This window comes from Trematosphaeria pertusa, assembly GCF_010094035.1.
Source record: "Trematosphaeria pertusa strain CBS 122368 unplaced genomic scaffold BU26scaffold_1, whole genome shotgun sequence".
In the NCBI taxonomy this organism is placed as follows: domain Eukaryota; kingdom Fungi; phylum Ascomycota; class Dothideomycetes; order Pleosporales; family Trematosphaeriaceae; genus Trematosphaeria; species Trematosphaeria pertusa.
Genome location: NW_022987212.1, coordinates 824086 through 842172, shown reverse-complemented (window position 1 = coordinate 842172; position 18087 = coordinate 824086). Strand labels below are relative to the sequence as shown.

The window sequence follows — 18087 nt, the reverse complement described above, 5'->3', positions numbered from 1 at the left end:
GGCTGCTACAGCGCACGGGCCACCTAATATCTAGCTAATGTCTTGGCATAAATTATAGCAAGAGAAAAGAGTCTCTAATAAGAATTTCTCTTTATTTAGATATTTTTTAGAGATAAGAATAATAATAAATCTAGGTCTACGTAATATTAAGTTGTAGCAAACCTCTAAGAAATAGGGAGAAACAGTTGAGATAGTTGTGCGAAGCTGTCTACATTCGCTTTCTGCGCATGTTTTACGAACTTTCGCACTCTTACGTTAATTCTGCAAGCGCACCTTAACATGCTAGATATAGTTTACGCTACGGCGCACTTTACACAGTAGAGACCTCGGGAGTGTTTGCGATCGCGAGTGCATCAGAAACATCAGATGGCGCTAGCACGAATGTGGGCAGCTTCCTTATCGATAACCTTAATAACCTTAAATTTTCGAGATCGTCCAACTGTTTCGCGCTCGCTGTTTCGCAGGACACACGCCCATCATGGCAGCCGATCCGCAGAGTAGCCCGTTCATAAAACACCTCGCGTCCAGCGGTGAGCCAAAAGCGGCTGTGTGGAACTGAAGCAGTGGTCGCTGATCGAGGAGCAGACAAGGACATCCGCGACCAAGCGCTCACCTCCCTCCGCACATTCCTCAGTGGCCGCTCAGAGATATCAGACCTCGATCTGCTGAAGCTATGGAAAGGACTATTCTACTGTATGATACTCCTGCAATTCCCTTCGCTATCCCTGCTTAGCATCCCCCTCACACTCCGATGCTAGACTAACCTCTCGCAGGCCTATGGATGCAAGACAAGCCCGCCCTCCAACAACGCCTCGCCCTCGACCTCGCCTCCCTCCCCTCGATGCTCCAGACCCCCGTCGTCCTCCCCTTCCTCCGCGCCTTCTGGCTTACCATCGCGCGCGAATGGCAGCAAATCGAGGCTTTGCGTATGGATAAATACCTGTTCTTGATAAGACATTATGTCAATGCGTCTTTCAAGTATCTCGCGAGGAAAAACTGGGAAGATGAGGTGGTGGAAGAGTACATGCAGATACTGGAAGAGACGCCGTTGAATCCGGTGGATATGAAGATTCCGAATGGGCTGCGGTATCATGTGTTGGATGTTTATGTGGATGAGCTGGAGAAGGTGGAGAGTGTGTGGGAAGGGAAGGGTGGGGCGTTGGAGAGGGTGCTGGAGCCCGTGAGGAAGTTAGCGAAGGAGGGGAAGTTGAAGGTTTTGAGGGTTGCGGCGAAGGAGTGTTTGGGTGACGAGAGGCTGAAGGCGTGGAGAGGGGGAAAAGGGGAGAGGTGAGCGATGGCGAAGAATGGGGCGGCTTAGAGGATTGAACGGTGGACATAAAAGTGAGCATTCAAGCGTGGGCGTCTGGATAGGGTATATCACATTCATGCATGTCGAAAACGTTTGATACCTAGCTTCAGAAGAAGCCATTCTGAGTTATTTCCCATGATCCATTCATGTCTCATGACAGCATGACTAGTCACAGCTCTCACTCGAGCCAAGCCCCCAGCAGAAGAAGCTCCTCCTACATCGCCGTCAACCCATCATGGCCACGGCGGATCCTCCACCCTCCGATAAAGCGCGACAAACTTCGTCCCCCCATTCCTCTCCACCTTCTTCCCCTCCTCTGTCTCGCTCTTCATAACCCTCACACACTCATCCGCCTCCTGCTCCTCCTCCCCAACCCTCTCGAAACTCGGATGCCTCTCAAAGTGCTCCACCATCCACTCATGCAGATCCTGCACATCCGTAATCGTATACACAATCCCACCGGGGCGGAGCACAAACGCATACTCCGAGTTGAGCGTGTAGGAGACTATACGCGCCTTGTGCTTGCGCTGCTTGAAGTGCGGGTCCGGGAAGCAGAGGAAGATCTTGGAGAGCTGGTGTTTGGAGAAGAAGTTGGGCAGGAATTTCATGGTGTTGGCGCGCAGGCAGGAGATGTTTTGGTAGGCGGAGGTCGAGGCGTGCTGGGTGCGGAGGGCGCGGATTTTGTCGACGACGTATTCTGTGACAGATATGCGGATTTCCATGCCTGTATAGAGTGTCAGTCGGAGTGTGACGAGAGAGTAGGAGGCAGGGTGGAGTGGACGGATGGAACACACCAAGCATCAGGGTATCGGGAAACTTGGGCGCGAGTGCAAACAGCAATCCCCCAAAACCACATCCGATATCTGCAATCTCGACGTTCTTCATGATAGCCTTTGCTCTCCTCTGCTCTTCCTCTGTCTGATCATGTGATTCATTCTCTGCCTTCCCTTCCTCTCCGTTCTTAACCGCATACGCAGGGTAGAGACTCGCCCAGCCCATGTCGGCCGGGCTCTTGGGACTACATCTTGTTAGCACAGCTATTGAGTAAAGTGAGGCAGAATGTATGTACTATGTCAAAGCATGGTCCGAAAACGGATTGGCGTGGGCGCGCTGCCTGTAGAATTTCTTCTTAGGCAGCGCCGCATTCTGTTCGTCGCTGGTGAGTGCTTTCTTGTATTCTTCGCGCTTCTGGCGCTTCGCTGGTTCGCCGGGCATCGCGAGTTTTAGCAGCGCAAAAGTGAGGCAGAAGTTCTCCAGGGGATCGTTGATGGTTGGTTGGCGAAGCGAGCTGGAGGTGGAGTCAAGCTTTTGCCGCTAGGCCCCAATTCGGATATCCACGATGCAATCCGTGGGGTGCGACAGTCGGGGATCCACAGTTCGCGAATCGCGAACGGTCAATGACGTAACACGGAACTGGAGCATTTCAAAAAAGCAAATCTACACCGCAAAGTCGATAACATCCCAGTATCGCATATGCCTCCAAAAAGACTAGCCAGCCTTCGTCGCGCACTGCATCAAAGGCCCTCCCTCCAAGTAATTATCATAGAGCAAAAGTGGGTCTGTACAGGGAAACCAAAAGTGAAAAGAACTCGAACGCTCGTGTGACCCAGATGCTGTGTCCCATATCCCAGTTGTCACATTTATATGCACCTCCCAATTCATCAAGGTCGTAACTACCGGAATTCAATTGCGCCTTGACACCCGCGGTCTTCGACATGTTCTAATTGAAGCCTCTGGAATCTGCGCCTGGTTAGCATTCGCGTCGCAGTGCCCGGAACCAGGAATGCTCACTTCTCGCTCTTCGCATGGAAGTAGATGCCCTCGATACCGCCGGACATCTGATTGAAGCAGATGTAATAGAAGCCCTCAAAACTTGCGCCATTGATCGTCTTAACGCGGTGGTCCGGGACCAGGAAGTATTCTTTCCAGCGCATGAAGAGGTGCTCCTTCTGCATCCAATCCTTTGTGACCAGCTCGGGTCGCGAAGAGTATTTCGAGAGGGGCTTGTACGCTGGGAATCTACCCCAGTGCTGCCGATCGACCTTCTCGTTCGAGCCCCATTCGGGATGTTGTGTGATAAATGTATACTTGCTGCCGATTATCTCGCCCTCGAAGTAGGTAGTGAGGCTCGGGTGGTCTTCTGTTAGTCCTAGGGAGCGTTAGTCGCGTGTTGACCAGGACTTCGCAGGGGTCGTGTGCACCTTTGATGCGCAGATATCCGCACAGGAACGACTCGCGCATGTCCACATATTTTATTTCTACTTCGACTTCGTATTGTTGGCGGTCGGAGGTCTGGCTACCCTTGAATCGGCTTCCGGGTCGGAGTAGCGAGGACGAGGTGTTGGGGAGGAACTGTGCACACGATTAGCAACCATGTTCCTTGCGTGCTGCTGTGATCGCAGCGGCGTGGTGATACAGACCCTGTGGCTTGGATAAGCTGATGTCAAATGTCTGGGTTGCGGCCACGAAACGGGCGCCGACGCAGTCGCGGAGAGCGGCGAGGCCTGAGGATTCCGCGGGTCTTCCACGCTATCATCTGTCGCACTCATTGGTGTAGGGATATCTCTGACTGGGCCTTCTATGGGAGATTCAGTAGGTTTGGGATTCGGATTCGACGGGGAATGCGCATGCGCAGGCGACTCTCGCTCAGTTGGCGGTGGAGTGGGCTGTTGCGCCGGGGCATTGAAGGGCTGCTCGCCATTGTGAAGGATGAGAGAGGGTTGCCCGTCATTCACATCGTGAGATGGGTTCATGCGCGACTCCTCTGGTGGACATGTTGTGCGGCCAGCGGCATTGGCCGTGTGCTCCGCTGGCGGCGAGAGCGGCGCATCATCCCGGTGGGTGGGCATCGTCTGGGGTAAGAAGAAGTGGAAGTCACAGACAAAGGAACCGTACAATCATGGGAGGGCAAGAGGGTATTAGAAACTAAATCAAAGCGGCGCGGGTTCAGGATGGGAGATAGTGGGATGTTACGTTCATGATGCTGTCGTAGGACTCGACCTTGATGGGCTGGTCGTGAGGGCTTGCAGCTTAAGCGGGGAAAGGGCCCGGGGGCTAAACCTCACGTGGCGGAACAAGGCGAATGGCCGCCCAACTCAACCCCGACCCTGTGTCGCACACGCCCTGCCTTCTGCAGCTGTGACGGATAGCCTGCCACAGAAGACGCGCTGTTAGCGCTCGATGCTCTTCTTGCCCGAATGGCTTGACCATCTCAAAATCAGGTGACGTGCAATCCGAAAGTGCGGGTCTTGGAAGAATTGCGTGCAGCCTTGGCGCTTCTGGCTGAATTGATGCGCATCACGGCTTGCCGCAGGCCGCATCCACGTCAAAAAAGCTGCATTTCCGCGAAGAGACTGTTTCGCTAGACTGTTCGACGGATGCCGGTTGTCAAGAAAGCCATGAGCTGATGCTTCTGGACTCCGGACGCCCTATTCCCCACAAATAGGCAAGACCCCGTGCGCCCATCATTCGCCTCAGGATGATTCGCTGGCGGGAAAAGCAAACAGACAACGCCTCCCGGAGATGCTTCGACGCTCAAATTGGCTTGATCTGTGGCCATGGCGTTAACATCGACGATTCCTTGGAAATTTTGCCAGCCTTTTCTTACCTTGAAGTGCAGAGAGATGAGTGAGAACACCAAAGCCTTGAGATCCTGGACAAGGTAGTAGAATACGCGGAGGCCTTCTGGGTCGGAGGAGTCTTGCACGTCCTGTAACGAACCAATCTTCGCGGTCTAGCCAAAAAATCAGTCAACGTTGTTGAAGCATGGCATATTCCACGGTGACGCCGCCTACAGAGGCTGGCCGCCACCCTGTATATACAGCCAAAATGAGCGGGATAGAAGATCGCATTGATGCTCAAGCGACATCCCAACCTCTGGCCGGAAGCGGTCGCGAGCAGTGGAGCACAGGGCGTCGAGCCGTAACATAATAGGGAGCCTTGGGGGGTTGTCGTACCTCGAAGGAAATGTGCTCATTGCCCACGCGAATTTCCAGCTCTTGACGGCCGTCTTTGTTCTTCTGCGGCCATTTTGTGTCGTCTTCCCTGTCAAAATGGGTCAACTTTCGAGTTCTAGTCCACCCTGGTGATAGTAGACGCACTTCATGATATCGCTCTCCTTGACGATACGCTTGATCTCTGCAACCAAGACATGGCTCACGCACACTAGCATCGTCAGTAACTCTCATAGTCGCGAAGAACATGCACGTACTCTCTTTTCGGATCAAAGAGTCATTCCGGTAGTTTGAGTTGTTGGCATATCGCGCGGATGCGCTGCGGCCGTCTCCGAGCACGCGGAAATCGAACTCTGCCGCGGTTCAGCTAAAGATGTCAAGACTGCCTGAAAAGAGACTGACCCAAGAACTCGTGTCCAAATCGTCCTTGGTGGCCTGAGCTATGAAATATCAGCGGCAAGCACGTGCTGAGGATGGAGGCTCACTTACTAGTACCGCAGATAGAAAGGCTCGCTCTGGCTCATGGTGACTGATATTGCGTAGTTCTACGTCTGTAGGGTGGCTGCCGGAAATGTAAAATGCAGGTTGTGTGCAGCCTGGTGGTCTTCAGTCTGTGCAACAGGAGTCAATGATCACCAAGGGCTCGCCAAGACTCGGCTAACTGACCAGGGTCCGCCGACCACTTTCTCCAGAACACCTGGAAGGAGCCAGGGCAGTCGTCAACTGAAGTGGAGCACTCCAGAAATTCACGAAGCCACCTGTCAGCGCCCGGCAATTCCTCTCCTCTCGCACCTATCCCACCAGCTTCAGCTTCTTCCGACCGCGCACCCGTTTCACCGCCGAGTCCCTCTTTGGCTACACGTAACGGCCCGCCTATTCAGAACACCTGGGGAATTGGCGGCTGACGGCCGTTACTGGCACCCGAAGGCATTGCAGCCAGAGGAGAACATACCGCGCGCAAGCAGTATACAGAAAAGCTAGTCTGGCACCATGGCGACGTTTCTGGAAAATGCGTATAGTCTGGTGCGCACCACCTGGCGCTATTGAGGGCTTCAGCGCTGACGATCGGGAACAGGTCCACCAAGACAACGCCGCCGATGTCCCTTCCCAGAATGAGCTCAAGCAAGCTCTGGAGAAGGGCTCGGACGAGCACAAGATCGAGACTATGGTACCGTCATGCCCACACGAATGCCCCGCGCTGCTCCAAGACCGCTGCGCTAACAACTCTACAGAAAAAGATCCTCTCCATAATGCTGAACGGCGACCCCCAGACCGGCCTCCTCATGCACATAATACGATTCGTCATGCCCTCCAAGTCGAAGCCCCTGAAGAAATTGATGTACCTGTTCCTCGAGGTATGCCCGAAGCACGACAACCAGGGGAAGCTGCGACAGGAGTGGATATTGGTGTGGTGCGTACATGTCCAGAAGTTCCCGGAATGGTAGAGTCTAACATGGGAAAGCAATGCCATACGTTTCGACCTGCAGGCGCCGAACGAATACGTGCGAGGAAACACGCTGCGCTTCGTGTATGGATTCGCTCTTAACCAGTCTCCCCCCTGCTAACGAGCCACACAGAACGAAGTTGCGGGATGCCGAGCTTGTGGAGCCTCTTCTGCGTAAGTACCATCCAGACTTTCCCCGCTCGCATTCTATATGCTCACAATTTCTCTAGAACCGGTGCGCCAGTGTCTCACACACAGACATGCATATGTCCGGAAGAATGCTACCTTCGCGATCGCTTCCATCTTCGCCCACCTTCCCGAACTACTTCCAGATGCTCCTGATCTCTTGATCACGTTCTTAGACGACGAGAACGATGCAACCTGCAAGCGTAACGCATTCGCGGCTCTTTCCTCTATCAGCCATGAGAAGGCATTGGAATACCTCAGCACCGTCTTTGATTCGATTCCCAATCATGACGAGCTTGTCCTTCTAGCTGAGCTAGAATTTATCCGCAAAGATGCGATCATGAACCCACAGAACAAGGCGCGATATCTGCGCCTCATCTTCGACCTACTGGAGTCTAGTGTTTCGACCGTAATCTATGAAGCCGCTCATGCTCTTACAACTCTCACCAGCAATCCCGTAGCCGTCAAGGCAGCCGCAGGCAAATTTGTGGAACTGGCCATCAAGGAACCGGATAACAATGTCAAGCTTATTGTTTTGGAGCGAGTAGATCAATTGAGGGAAAAGAACGAAGGCGTGCTGGATGACCTGACTATGGAAGTTTTGCGTGTTCTCTCAAGCCCCGATTTGGACGTACGGAAGAAAGCTCTCAACATCGCGCTTGAGATGGTCACCAGCAGGAATGTCGAAGAAGTTGTTCTGCTGCTCAAGAAGGAACTCATGAAGACGGTCGACGAACAGTACGAGAAAAACTCCGAATACCGGTCGCTCCTCATTTCTGTCATCCACCAGTCTGCCATCAAATTCCCCGAAGTCGCAGCGAGCGTAGTGGGTTCACTTATGGACTTCATCTCCGACGTCAGCAGCAACGCATCCGCCGTGGATGTAATCTCTTTTGTGAAAGAAGTCGTCGAGCGCTTCCCCGATTTGAGACCTTCGATAGTGGAGCGTCTCGTTACCACTCTGGGTGAGGTGCGCGCTGGGAAGGTGTATCGTGGTGTCTTGTGGATCATTGGCGAGTTTTCTCTGGAGGCCAAGGATATTCGAGATGCATGGAAGGGCATTCGCTCCTCTCTGGGCGAAATTCCCATCCTCACATCGGAACAGCGGCTGCTGGACGAGGCTTCTGAGGGCAAGGAGCCTACGGATCAGGTCAATGGACATGCCAAGCCCGCGGCTCCCTCCGGCTCGCGAAAAGTCCTCGCTGACGGCACGTATGCCACGGAGAGCGCGCTCACCTCCTCTGCGGCTGCTAAAGCAAAGCTGGAAGCTGTCAAGAACTCACAAAAGCCTCCGCTACGCCAGCTGATCCTCGATGGCGATTACTACCTCGCAACGGTCTTGTCGAGCACCCTTACTAAGCTGGTTATGCGACATTCGGAGATTTCGAAAGATACTGCGCGCACGAACGCTCTCCGAGCTGAAGCTATGCTGATCATGATTTCCATTATCCGGGTCGGTCAATCGCAATTCGTCAAGACCTTTATAGATGAAGACTCTGTCGACCGAATCATGACTTGCATCCGGTCCCTATCGGAATTTGCACAGAGGAAAGAGCTGGAGACTGTGTTCTTGGAGGATACACGGAAATCCTTCAGGACAATGGTGCAAGCAGAAGAGAAGAAACGCGCTGCAAAGGAAGCTTCAGAGAGGGCAAAGTCGGCTATCAACGTAGACGACTGCTTCTCTATCCGGCAGTTGAAGAAGAAAGACGCAGATGGCACCGATGAGATTGAGCAAGACCTGGAGAGGGCCACTGGTGGAGACACAGCAACAGAAGACCTCACTTCAAAGCTCAGCCGGGTAGTGCAACTTACCGGTTTCTCGGATCCCGTGTACGCCGAAGCATACGTCAAAGTAAGCAGTGGTGCTTGTTATTGCAGGCCTTCTCTAACATCTCCTAGGTCCATCAGTTTGATATCGTCCTCGATGTTCTACTCGTCAATCAGACGACCGAGACGCTCCAGAACCTTACCGTTGAGTTCGCTACGCTTGGTGACCTGAAAGTGGTCGAACGGCCGCCAACGCAGAATGTCCGTCCCCACGACTTTATCAACCTACAAGCCACCATCAAAGGTATGACCTTCAGGCTTCTAGTCTTGGATTCGGGCGCTAACATGCCATAGTCTCTTCGACAGATACTGGCGTTATCTTCGGTAACATAATATACGAAGGGTATGTCTCGCGCAACACGTTCACTTGTGCTACGCTAACAAGCTCCCAGCGAGAAGGGAGTCGACTCGAATGTCGTTATCTTGAATGACGTTCACGTGGACATCATGGACTACATCAAACCGGCATACTGCACAGAGACTCAGTTCAGAACGATGTGGACAGAGTTCGAATGGGAAAACAAGGTCAACATTAACTCCAAGGCCAAGTCGTTACGGGAGTTCCTGAAGCAGCTGATGGCTTGCACCAACATGAGCTGCCTCACCCCAGAGGCCTCCATGAAGGGCGACTGCCAGTTCCTGTCTGCGAACCTGTATGCTAGGAGCGTGTTCGGTAAGCATATGTCCGAGAGTGATATACTGCGGTGCTAACATGACTCAGGTGAGGATGCTCTTGCCAATCTCAGCATCGAGAAGGAGGGTGAGAACGGGCCCATCACAGGTTTCGTGCGCATTCGGAGTCGATCGCAAGGTCTAGCGTTGAGTTTGGGGTCGTTGAAAGGTCTGAACAAGGTTGGTGTAGCATGAGTTCTTTGATGGAGGGGTTGGCCGGCAGATCTACGCTGACATGCAATCGCGATGAAAGAGCAACTGCAACTGTTGGGTTCGAGAAGAGGTTCTTTTCAATGCATGGATGTTGGGCGTGCCAGCATCGCCTGGCAGGAAAAGTCACGAGGATAGGAGAGTGGTTCTATAGCATTATTGGGATATCTTCAAGACACGAGAGTTTCCTACAGCCTCGTTATTACCGTTCCTTTGCGCTATGAGGCCACCCTGCTGGTGTGGGTGTTGGTGTTGGGGTGTCGCGCAAGCCATCAGATAAGCTGTCACGAGCGCGTTGCGGCGCGATGTGCCATTGCCTAATTCGCGGGATGCCTCGGCTCGGCATGCCGTTTCGAACGGACTTGTTTCCTCATTCTTTGTAACACCAATCCAGTTTGGAGCATCCGCGCTATGGGCCACGCTTCCTGCTGACCTCACTCCTCTCGCTCACATCGCTCTTGCTTGCTGCGCGATGCAATCCCTCCTTTGTGCCTCTTCGTGACCATGGCTTCCATCCTGGAGGACGACCCCTTCAAGGACCCTTCGCTAGCCGGTACCTCCACCCCGCTGTCGCAGCCGCCGTTCGCCGTGAATGTCCCCGCCACGCTGCCCGTGGGCAGAAATGCCTCACTGACGCTGGGGACGGATTCCTTGGTTGTGTTAGGTGAGAATGCTGCTGAACTGCGAAAGGGGTGTACGCTTACGGGACGTCTAGATGAAGAGCTGCTGGAAAGCAGAGGCGCAAACTGCTGCGGCGTCAATCTTGCTGGCAGTAAGCTCACGATTCGCGCGCCCTCTTACATGCCATTGACGATGAACAGAGAATAAAACCACTCGCTCGATACCATTCTTCAATATCCTCTGGGCCGAGACTTCCGACGACGGAGAGATCATCATCCATTATGCGCATAACGTTTCGAAGAAAGTCGTCCGCCCCGCGATCATTAGCTACAAACTAGACAAGCCGGAAAGCAATCTGACAGAAGGATGGATGGAGAGGCTGCTGGAGCGCGCGTACGGGGCCTCCCAGAGGCAGAAGCGCATCAAGGTGCTCATCAACCCGTTTGGAGGGCAGGGCGGCGCGCAGAAGATGTATCACAAGCACATTGCACCGATATTTGCGGCCGCGCGGTGTGAGCTAGATGTAGAGAAGACGCAGTACAGCGGGCATGGTGTGGAGATTGGGCAGAATCTGGATATCGAAGCGTATGACGCCGTGGCTTGCTGCTCCGGAGATGGTATACCCCACGAGGTCTGGAACGGCTTGAGCAAGAGGGAAGATGCTGCTCGTGCGCTGGTCAAGGTCGCCATCGCGCAACTACCCTGCGGTTCCGGGAACGCTATGAGTCTGAACTTTAATGGGACGGATAGCCCCAGCCTCGCAGCACTTGCTGTCGTAAAGGGACTCCGCACACCCCTGGATCTGGTCTCAGTGACCCAGGGCGACCGACGCACTCTCTCCTTCCTCTCCCAGTCTGTGGGCATTGTTGCCGAAACCGACCTCGCAACAGAGCATCTACGATGGATGGGCAGCGCGCGCTTCACATGGGGTTTCCTCGTCCGGCTCCTCGGAAAGACCATCTACCCGGCTGACATCGCCGTCAAAGTAGAGCACGACAACAAGGCCGCGGTGCGCGAAGTATACCGCGCCGAGTCCTCGAAACCTCCTCTAACCCACGACTCCCGGCCTCTTCCACCTGCGGGGACAGGCCTCCCAGCGCTCCAGTACGGCACCATCAATGACCCCCTTCCATCCTCCTGGACGCTCGTCCCACACGACCACCTCGGAAACTTCTACGCCGGAAACCTCGCGTACATGTCGCCCGATGCCAACTTCTTCCCAGCCTCACTCCCCTCTGACGGCTGTCTCGATTTGATCCGCGTCCGCGGTGACATTGCACGACTTACTTCTATCAAAACCCTACTGGCGATTGCAGAGCACAAGTTTTTCGACTTGCCGCATGTGGATTACCAGAAGATCAGCGCGTATCGGATTACCCCGAAGAATCAAAAGGATGGGTACATTAGTATTGATGGGGAGAGGGTACCTTTTGAGCCGTTCCAAGCAGAAGTGCATAGAGGGTTGGGGACAGTGTTGAGTAAGAGCGGGCATATGTTTGAGGCAAAGGGGGTGTGAAGGGTTGGTCGGGAGCGCGTGTATAGGACTGGGATTGTAGATACCAGAGGAGCCAGCCGGCTATTTCAAGCCAGGTGCGATGGGTTGGAAAGGGATTCAGGGTGCTATTTGGCGTTTGGGGACGGTGTTGTATCGTTGGTTTAGTCCTTTGTATAGACTATATATATCCTGAGGAGCTGAATGTATCATATGCATTTCCTTCAAGTAAGTGCCATTCTTTTCGTCTAATATCCTTCCAAACATTCCCGTGCTTTTGCTTTTCGTCTAATGCTTAAGCTCGTGCGGTTAACCTCCGTTTGCTTCCGCAGGTTGAGGTGTGATGTAACACTTGCGCGCGCGCGCCCCCCTCATGAGTCACCCCCTTCTTTCAGAAAGAAAATTCCTTCACCTCAGCATTCATGTTCGCACCTTCCCCGCGGCCGCCTACCCACAGAGCCAAAATCCAGCATCTAGCTTTTGCAAATTCAAATTTAATTCGTTGTGTTGTATATATATTAACTAGTCGTCGAAAAAAATCATAAATCAAATACAACTCAAGCTTCATGGCGCAGGGGAAGCGCGCCGGGCTCATAACCCGGAGGACAGTGGATCGAAACCACTTGAAGCTATATATACTTTTTTTTTTGCGCTTTTTTTTTGGGGCGGAGCGAGGGATGGGGTGAGAGGGAGGATGGGTGCAAGTTTTTTTAGGCGCTGTTTTTTGTCTACTTTTGGTCTTCTGTTAAGTCGAGTGTTTCTTTATGTCTTAGAGTTTTTGCCCCAACCCGTTAGGATTGGAACGGGTTTACATGCTCGCATGCTTTTAATGAGACGAGAGTTGCTTTTTCTCTCGCAAGAGCATTCTCGTCTCTGCGATTCTAGACTCGAAGCCGTCCACAGGCGCCCATGCATATCCTTATTCCTCAGGCGCAGGGGCTTTGCACCAATACCTCGCACTCTCTATGCCGTACCACCGCAAGCCGCAATAACCCCAGGAATTCTGGGGGCATCGATATAAGAAGAGCAGAACCGGACCTGCTGGCGCGCGCTCTTTCCTCAAACGGGGTTTGAGGAGATTGATCTTGAGTGTCCATTCCCCCTCTACCGGACTCTGGGGAAGCCTGGTTTTGGTAATAGGGAATATATGTATGATATTATGCCACTTTTATACTGAGCACCCCGAAGACATTCTAAGCTCAGCGTGGAGTGCAAGAATAATACGGTGGACACCCGCGCCATCGAAATACCTACGTTTGGAGAGAAGGCGAGGGAGACGGCGCGTAGGAGATACCCGCTTTCAGGGTGTGGGCGTTTAGATGGTGTTGGTTGCTTTCGTTTAATGTCCGTGGAGGTTCTCACTATCACTGTGGTGGTTCACCGCCTAAACGTCTTTCGCCGCGTTTGGCTTGTCTTCTCCTTGCAAAGTAATGGATGCAATTAGATTCCGTGCATGCACGGCATGTGCGTCGAAGCGAAGTAAATATATACAAGAATGCGCTTTCAAAGCCTTCCCCTTGCGCTCCGCAAAACTATCACTGGATCCTCAGACCCCTCCTATCCCACCAAAACCACCACTCCTCCCGCGCCCAACTAGCAAGCAGCAATCTCGCTCTCGGTATAAATACACGCATCACTCGGCCCCTCCCCGATCTCCTCAGGCTCGTTGCCGGGCGTAGTACCCTCGAACTCCTGACAGATAGTGCTGACATCCGTAGCGCACGTCGCACTAATCGTCGCATCGTCGCCAAAGTTAGAGTTTATTCCTGCCAGCACCTTGCCGTTGTAGGCGCTGACGTTCGTGATGACGACGTGGCGCTCGACGCTGTTCTTGCAGTTGCCGCACGAGCGGTACAGCTTGCCGAAGTCCATGACGGTGAAGCCGTCGATAGTCACAGTGCCCGCGCCATTGTGCTGGATTACTTTGTCGGAGGCGCCTTGGGCTCCGCCGCCGGAGACGGTGCCGTCGCCGTCGCCTTTCAGGGAGAGGGCGTCTTGTCAAGTTGTCAGCATACTGAATTGTGTATTCTATGGGATATGGGAGCTTACCCTCGCACACGGCAACCCACCACACGTTCTCGATTGTGCAAGACCCCTCGCAGTGCACGCCCTCGATCTGATCCGCGCCGATAATAGCGTTCTTGAGCGTCGCGCCGTCCTCGAGGATGAAAACGGCGTCAGAATCACCGCCCTCGTCTTGGCCGGTGCACTCGACGCCACGGCCGTAGGTCTTCATGCCACCGTCGAAGGTGCCGGAGATGGTTTCGGCTGCATCGTAGGTGACGGTGCCCTGGGATGTGGGAACGGGCAGCGTGGCGCGCTTCAGGAGGTTGAAGAAGTCTTTCGGGGTTTGGGCCGCAGGAGACGCAGCGGTGGAGGCGGCAAGAGCCAGGATGGAAGCAGCGACTGAGACCTTCATGGTGATCGTTGGTGGTTGGAGCGGTTGGTAGATGGAAGTGGAAGCGTTGGAAAAAGATATGTGACGAGAATGTAAGCCTGGAACGGACGGAATAGTACCTTAGAGAAAGAATTGCTTCAAGCAAACGAAAGACGACGAATAGAAGGCTCGGTGAAGAGTGGTTTCTTCTTCGAGGCTACCATCTCACCTTTATACCTACCACCGCCTATCCACATCTCCTGAACCTAAAGCAGGCCGTCCTCCCGGCACCATCCCTCACCACTCTCACAAACCGCGTGCTTGAAACCGTGGAACATCTATCTTCGGAAACGTCGCTCTTGGCTGCTCTTGGCTCCCGCCATGGTCGGAGCATTTTATCGCGCGGTAGCGAACGGAAAGGCTCCTCTTTCATTTGGAAAAGGGCCAGCCCTATGCCTATCGTACCGGGAGGACCCATAGCGCTAGCCTGTTTGGGGGTCGCGATCAATATACGAACGTTTCAAGAAGTTCCTCATGTTTCTCCGCCAATTAGAGGGAAGGATCGGAAACGATGCCAAGCCGCTGGACGTCTTTCGACGGCGGAGTGCATGATGGAGGCGGAAAGGGCTATCCTGTCAATCGGTCAATTGCGCGCTCGCCGCAGCCATCGAAAACGAAGGCTGTTGGTGCCGAACGGTTGCTTGCAAGAGAGTAGATTAAAGTCCCGTAGAGTCCCATTTTCCACATAAGAGTAATCTTCCGCGGCCTTGTGTCGGCGATGCTGCGTTATCCATGAAACAGTGCGGGTCGTTTATGCGCGCGGAAATCTCACGAGGTTACTGACTCGCGCAGAGGCCAAGGTCCTAGGACCCTTAGTCATGCGACAGCGTGACTCAACTGCTTTGCTATTTCGTACGACTCGACATTTTCTACAACATTCCAAGGTTCAAGATTACCTGCAGTTTGTGTTAGCCATTGGGATCATGTGCTGCAGCATGCACCTGCCCCGCATTCTAGGCTTCCCCGCAATACTAATCCCGACGATCATCTTATGTCCGGACGCTTTCCAAACGGATCGTTCAGGAGCGGCGCAATGAGCAAGAATGGTGCACTCCGGGTTTGCGGATCCTCAGAATGCGGGGGAGGGATGACCTATAGCTGCAGCGTCAGCCTCTGTACACGATATTCTCTTGTTCATCTGCTGCCCTCACGAAGTGTCAAATTGCTCCAACAATGGCTCCTGCAAACTCCGGGCCTGCACTGTGCTCCCTCGAAGAGTTTCTATCTCAAACCTACGACTATGTAATCGTTGGGGGCGGAACAGCCGGGCTCGTCGTAGCCGCTCGTCTGACCGAGAATCCTGCTGTGAAAGTCGGCGTCCTCGAAGCAGGGAAGAATCGCATGGACGACAAGCAAATCTCCACTCCGTGTCTTTACCCAAGCTTGATCGGCCGACCTGAGTATGACTGGTGCATGTCTTCGATTCCGCAGCCGAATGCCGGCGGAAAGACATACTCCATGCCGCGAGGGAAGGTTCTTGGTGGAAGCTCGGCAATTAACTATCTGATGTACGTTCGGGGATCTCGGAAAGACTATGACAGTTGGGCCGAGATAGGCAACAAGGGATGGGGTTGGGATGACCTGGTTCCCTATTTCCGTAAGCATCAGATGCTCGATATCCCGGATCCAGCAGCCCTGCCTACGGACAAGCAGTTTATGCCACACGCTGCAAAGGAGAGCTTCCATGGGAGCGATGGGCCAATTCATACCAGCTTCAATGATTATTATATGTCCATGGAGGAAGACTTCTGCAAAGCGGCATACGAAGTCGGCGGGAAGACCAGTACACTGAACGATGCTTGGAGTGGAGACCATATGGGCTTCTACTCTTCCTTGGGCGCCGTGGATCGTTCATCCGACCCAGGAAATCGGTCATATGCTGCTACCGGGTACCTTCGTCCCAATTTGGATCGAAAGAACCTGCGCGTGCTGACCGAAGCGCACGCTACTCGGATACTGTTGGACGGCGAGCGCGCAGTGGGCGTTGAGTTTGCGCATTCGGGGAGGCTCCATCACGTCAAAGCAAGCAGAGAGACTGTTCTCTCCACCGGCGTCATCCAAACTCCTCAGCTCCTAGAGCTATCAGGGATTGGAGATCGGGAAGTCCTTCGGAAGGCCGGCGTCGAGTGCGTCATTGAAAACAAGACCGTCGGTGCCAACTTCCAGGATCATGTACTCGGCGGTATGCTGTTCGATTTGAAGGAAGGTGTGTTGAGCCTGGATGAGCTGCACAGAGAGGAGTATGCCAAGGCGCAGCAAGAGATCTATGAGGCAACACACGATGGTCCGTACGGCAGTCCAGGGATGTTGATGGGTTTCGTCAGCTATGCAAGCATAGTCGGCAAAGAAGGAGTCCAGCGGATGATTCAAGAGATCCAGGAGAAGAGCCTGGCGAAGACTCCCTTCGAGAAAGCGCAAGAGAAGGTCAGGCTGCCTTACCCTCAAACGGCTTCAATTTGTGCTGATGAAATCGACAGGTAATTGTCGACCAACTAGCAGACCCGACATTTGCGAACCTGCAAACCTTCTGCATCCCATGCCAGCTGGATGTGAGCGCAGGGAGTGACCAGGTTCAGTTCTTCAGCAAGCCTCCAGATGGGAAGAACAGGGTCTCGCTGCTGATCTGCCTCGAGCATCCTCTGTCACGCGGTAGTGTGCACATTTCGTCATCGGATCCGCTCAAGCCACCAGTTATTGATCCAGGTATGTCGTATGTCGTGGTGCACTCCCGCATATCTCGTTGTTTGGCTCGGAAATGCTATTCATGAAGACCTCTAATTGATGGGATCCCTTCACTTCAAGCATTTGCTAACATGACCGTCCGTTCGTAGGGTACTTCCGCAGCGAGTGTGACGCAAAGATACTCGCGGCAGGTCTGAAGTGGCTCGATGCTGTATCGAAACATCCGCTCGTCAAGAAGTCGCTTGGAGAGCGTATCCTGCCTCCTCCTGAGAATAGTCTAGAAACAGAGGAGCAAAGAGTCGAATACGTGAAGAATCACATCTCGACGCAGTACCACCTTATTGGCACTGCTGCTATGGGTCAAGTGGTTGACGAGAGGCTCCGGGTCGTGGGCGGGAACGGCCGGGTCGTGAAAGGACTCAGGGTAGTGGATGCAAGCGTGTTCCCCGGCCACGTTAGCGGAAACATTATGGCGACTACATATGCGGTGGCGGAGAAGGGTGCGGATCTGATCAAGCAGGATGACGGTAGATTTGATGGTGAAGCTGGAGCGCAGACATGTGCCGCTCAACGGTCCCTAATTGAGTAGCGTTAGCGTTAGTGACCCTCGAAGAATGATAGGATAGCGCTCGGCTGAATTGTAGCTGGGTGGTCGACAGATGTGTCGTAAATCAATGGACAGATGACGGTGCCGGGAGTGACGCACGACCCACCGCCGGATCTGCCTTCCCATCTTGGCTGTCGGCCGTGTCATGATGAAGCCAGCGGACACTTCACTCCTCTCCTACACTTACGACCACCCCGTCGCATAACGGAAATTCGCTGATACTAACTTCAAAGCTCGCGTGCGACAGTACCTAGCTATGATGCTGCGAACGGATACACAAGTCTACCCACGACCTGTCCTGCATCCCCCCAAGCGCACGCGACCGCAATGTCTACCCCGCCCCGCCCACGCCTCTCTGTGTCATCTCTACGTGACCCTCCCGGCTTCGACGACGCTCTCTATTCCATGCGTTGCTGCCGCGGTTCTTCCATGAAGAGAGGATATCTGGCATGGATACAATTGCCACGGGGACCGCCTGGCGCCTGGCGCCCGGCGCTCGTTGGGCGTGCAGCTGAGGGCAAACCGTAGGGCCCCATTTCAGATCATATGGCAGTCCGAGTTACACTCTGCCTGCCTTCATAAGACGTCTGTACGACCCTGCTCCGGAGCGCACACCTTCCCGCTGACAGAAAGCAGGGCGCGCA

At 53.8% G+C, this 18087-nt stretch overlaps 8 protein-coding genes and 1 non-coding gene across 9 annotated transcripts; 5 read left to right on the top strand and 4 right to left on the bottom strand.

The window, feature by feature from the left end:
* Positions 1-447: 447 nt before the first annotated feature.
* On the top strand, positions 448-1422 carry BU26DRAFT_471653 (uncharacterized protein). Its single transcript, XM_033825393.1, has 3 exons — positions 448-530; positions 586-693; positions 774-1422. The coding sequence occupies exons 1-3, from the start codon at positions 479-481 to the stop codon at positions 1289-1291; spliced, it is 678 nt and encodes a 225-aa protein (XP_033690809.1). The 5' UTR covers positions 448-478; the 3' UTR covers positions 1292-1422.
* On the bottom strand, positions 1405-2595 carry BU26DRAFT_471650 (guanine-N(7)--methyltransferase). The gene is made up of 3 exons (XM_033825392.1): positions 2379-2595; positions 2104-2327; positions 1405-2033 (listed from the first exon to the last, which is right to left on the bottom strand). The coding sequence occupies exons 1-3, from the start codon at positions 2522-2524 to the stop codon at positions 1543-1545; spliced, it is 861 nt and encodes a 286-aa protein (XP_033690808.1). The 5' UTR covers positions 2525-2595; the 3' UTR covers positions 1405-1542.
* A 109-nt stretch (positions 2596-2704) lies between these two features.
* BU26DRAFT_471649 (uncharacterized protein) lies at positions 2705-4311 on the bottom strand. The gene is made up of 4 exons (XM_033825391.1): positions 3730-4311; positions 3511-3661; positions 3101-3458; positions 2705-3049 (listed from the first exon to the last, which is right to left on the bottom strand). The coding sequence occupies exons 1-4, from the start codon at positions 4156-4158 to the stop codon at positions 2983-2985; spliced, it is 1005 nt and encodes a 334-aa protein (XP_033690807.1). The 5' UTR covers positions 4159-4311; the 3' UTR covers positions 2705-2982.
* A 189-nt stretch (positions 4312-4500) lies between these two features.
* On the bottom strand, positions 4501-5812 carry BU26DRAFT_512753 (Mago nashi protein). Its single transcript, XM_033827461.1, has 7 exons — positions 5752-5812; positions 5665-5702; positions 5520-5615; positions 5410-5473; positions 5266-5353; positions 4917-5042; positions 4501-4858 (listed from the first exon to the last, which is right to left on the bottom strand). Exons 1-7 carry the CDS (start codon positions 5784-5786, stop codon positions 4844-4846), a joined length of 462 nt encoding a protein of 153 aa, XP_033690806.1. The 5' UTR covers positions 5787-5812; the 3' UTR covers positions 4501-4843.
* A 133-nt stretch (positions 5813-5945) lies between these two features.
* BU26DRAFT_471641 (coatomer subunit beta) lies at positions 5946-9844 on the top strand. Its single transcript, XM_033825390.1, has 10 exons — positions 5946-6285; positions 6338-6430; positions 6495-6673; positions 6725-6790; positions 6840-6880; positions 6937-8747; positions 8795-8966; positions 9017-9065; positions 9115-9395; positions 9444-9844. The coding sequence occupies exons 1-10, from the start codon at positions 6253-6255 to the stop codon at positions 9587-9589; spliced, it is 2871 nt and encodes a 956-aa protein (XP_033690805.1). The 5' UTR covers positions 5946-6252; the 3' UTR covers positions 9590-9844.
* A 140-nt stretch (positions 9845-9984) lies between these two features.
* Positions 9985-11843, top strand: BU26DRAFT_471638 (sphingoid long chain base kinase-like protein). Its single transcript, XM_033825389.1, has 3 exons — positions 9985-10268; positions 10320-10376; positions 10426-11843. The coding sequence occupies exons 1-3, from the start codon at positions 10109-10111 to the stop codon at positions 11739-11741; spliced, it is 1533 nt and encodes a 510-aa protein (XP_033690804.1). The 5' UTR covers positions 9985-10108; the 3' UTR covers positions 11742-11843.
* Positions 11844-12277: 434 nt separating this feature from the next.
* Positions 12278-12349, top strand: BU26DRAFT_t5. Its single transcript has one exon. It is a non-coding gene; the product is annotated as a tRNA-Met (tRNA).
* A 961-nt stretch (positions 12350-13310) lies between these two features.
* On the bottom strand, positions 13311-14136 carry BU26DRAFT_557301 (polysaccharide lyase family 3 protein; the record flags this gene model as incomplete). Its single annotated transcript, XM_033832438.1, has 2 exons — positions 13311-13711; positions 13767-14136. The coding sequence occupies 2 exons, from the start codon at positions 14134-14136 to the stop codon at positions 13311-13313; spliced, it is 771 nt and encodes a 256-aa protein (XP_033690803.1).
* Positions 14137-15327: 1191 nt separating this feature from the next.
* Positions 15328-17971, top strand: BU26DRAFT_526455 (GMC oxidoreductase; the record flags this gene model as incomplete). The annotated part of the gene is made up of 4 exons (XM_033830704.1): positions 15328-16578; positions 16632-16857; positions 16986-17363; positions 17691-17971. 4 exons carry the CDS (start codon positions 15328-15330, stop codon positions 17969-17971), a joined length of 2136 nt encoding a protein of 711 aa, XP_033690802.1.
* Between the last annotated feature and the right edge of the window lie 116 nt (positions 17972-18087).

Excerpts from the sequence above, each read along its gene's own strand:
- BU26DRAFT_471653 (XM_033825393.1), top strand. The coding sequence starts at position 479 with ATGGCAGCCGATCCGCAGAGTAGCCCGTTCATAAAACACCTCGCGTCC. Across the intron at positions 531-585 it reads AAAACACCTCGCGTCCAGCG|ACAAGGACATCCGCGACCAA; the intron begins GTGAGCCAAAAG and ends ATCGAGGAGCAG. Across the intron at positions 694-773 it reads ATGGAAAGGACTATTCTACT|GCCTATGGATGCAAGACAAG; the intron begins GTATGATACTCC and ends AACCTCTCGCAG.
- BU26DRAFT_471650 (XM_033825392.1), bottom strand. The coding sequence starts at position 2,524 with ATGCCCGGCGAACCAGCGAAGCGCCAGAAGCGCGAAGAATACAAGAAA. Across the intron at positions 2,328-2,378 it reads TCGGACCATGCTTTGACATA|TCCCAAGAGCCCGGCCGACA; the intron begins GTACATACATTC and ends AACAAGATGTAG. Across the intron at positions 2,034-2,103 it reads TCCCGATACCCTGATGCTTG|GCATGGAAATCCGCATATCT; the intron begins GTGTGTTCCATC and ends CACTCTATACAG.
- BU26DRAFT_471649 (XM_033825391.1), bottom strand. The coding sequence starts at position 4,158 with ATGCCCACCCACCGGGATGATGCGCCGCTCTCGCCGCCAGCGGAGCAC. Across the intron at positions 3,662-3,729 it reads CAGCTTATCCAAGCCACAGG|TTCCTCCCCAACACCTCGTC; the intron begins GTCTGTATCACC and ends TCGTGTGCACAG. Across the intron at positions 3,459-3,510 it reads CGGATATCTGCGCATCAAAG|GACTAACAGAAGACCACCCG; the intron begins GTGCACACGACC and ends AACGCTCCCTAG.
- BU26DRAFT_512753 (XM_033827461.1), bottom strand. The coding sequence starts at position 5,786 with ATGAGCCAGAGCGAGCCTTTCTATCTGCGGTACTA. Across the intron at positions 5,354-5,409 it reads AAGGAGAGCGATATCATGAA|GGAAGACGACACAAAATGGC; the intron begins GTGCGTCTACTA and ends CCATTTTGACAG. Across the intron at positions 5,043-5,265 it reads ATGAGCACATTTCCTTCGAG|ACCGCGAAGATTGGTTCGTT; the intron begins GTACGACAACCC and ends TTTTTTGGCTAG.
- BU26DRAFT_471641 (XM_033825390.1), top strand. The coding sequence starts at position 6,253 with ATGGCGACGTTTCTGGAAAATGCGTATAGTCTG. Across the intron at positions 6,674-6,724 it reads CAGGAGTGGATATTGGTGTG|CAATGCCATACGTTTCGACC; the intron begins GTGCGTACATGT and ends AACATGGGAAAG. Across the intron at positions 9,066-9,114 it reads GGTAACATAATATACGAAGG|CGAGAAGGGAGTCGACTCGA; the intron begins GTATGTCTCGCG and ends ACAAGCTCCCAG.
- BU26DRAFT_471638 (XM_033825389.1), top strand. The coding sequence starts at position 10,109 with ATGGCTTCCATCCTGGAGGACGACCCCTTCAAGGACCCTTCGCTAGCC. Across the intron at positions 10,269-10,319 it reads GGATTCCTTGGTTGTGTTAG|ATGAAGAGCTGCTGGAAAGC; the intron begins GTGAGAATGCTG and ends CGGGACGTCTAG. Across the intron at positions 10,377-10,425 it reads CGGCGTCAATCTTGCTGGCA|AGAATAAAACCACTCGCTCG; the intron begins GTAAGCTCACGA and ends GACGATGAACAG.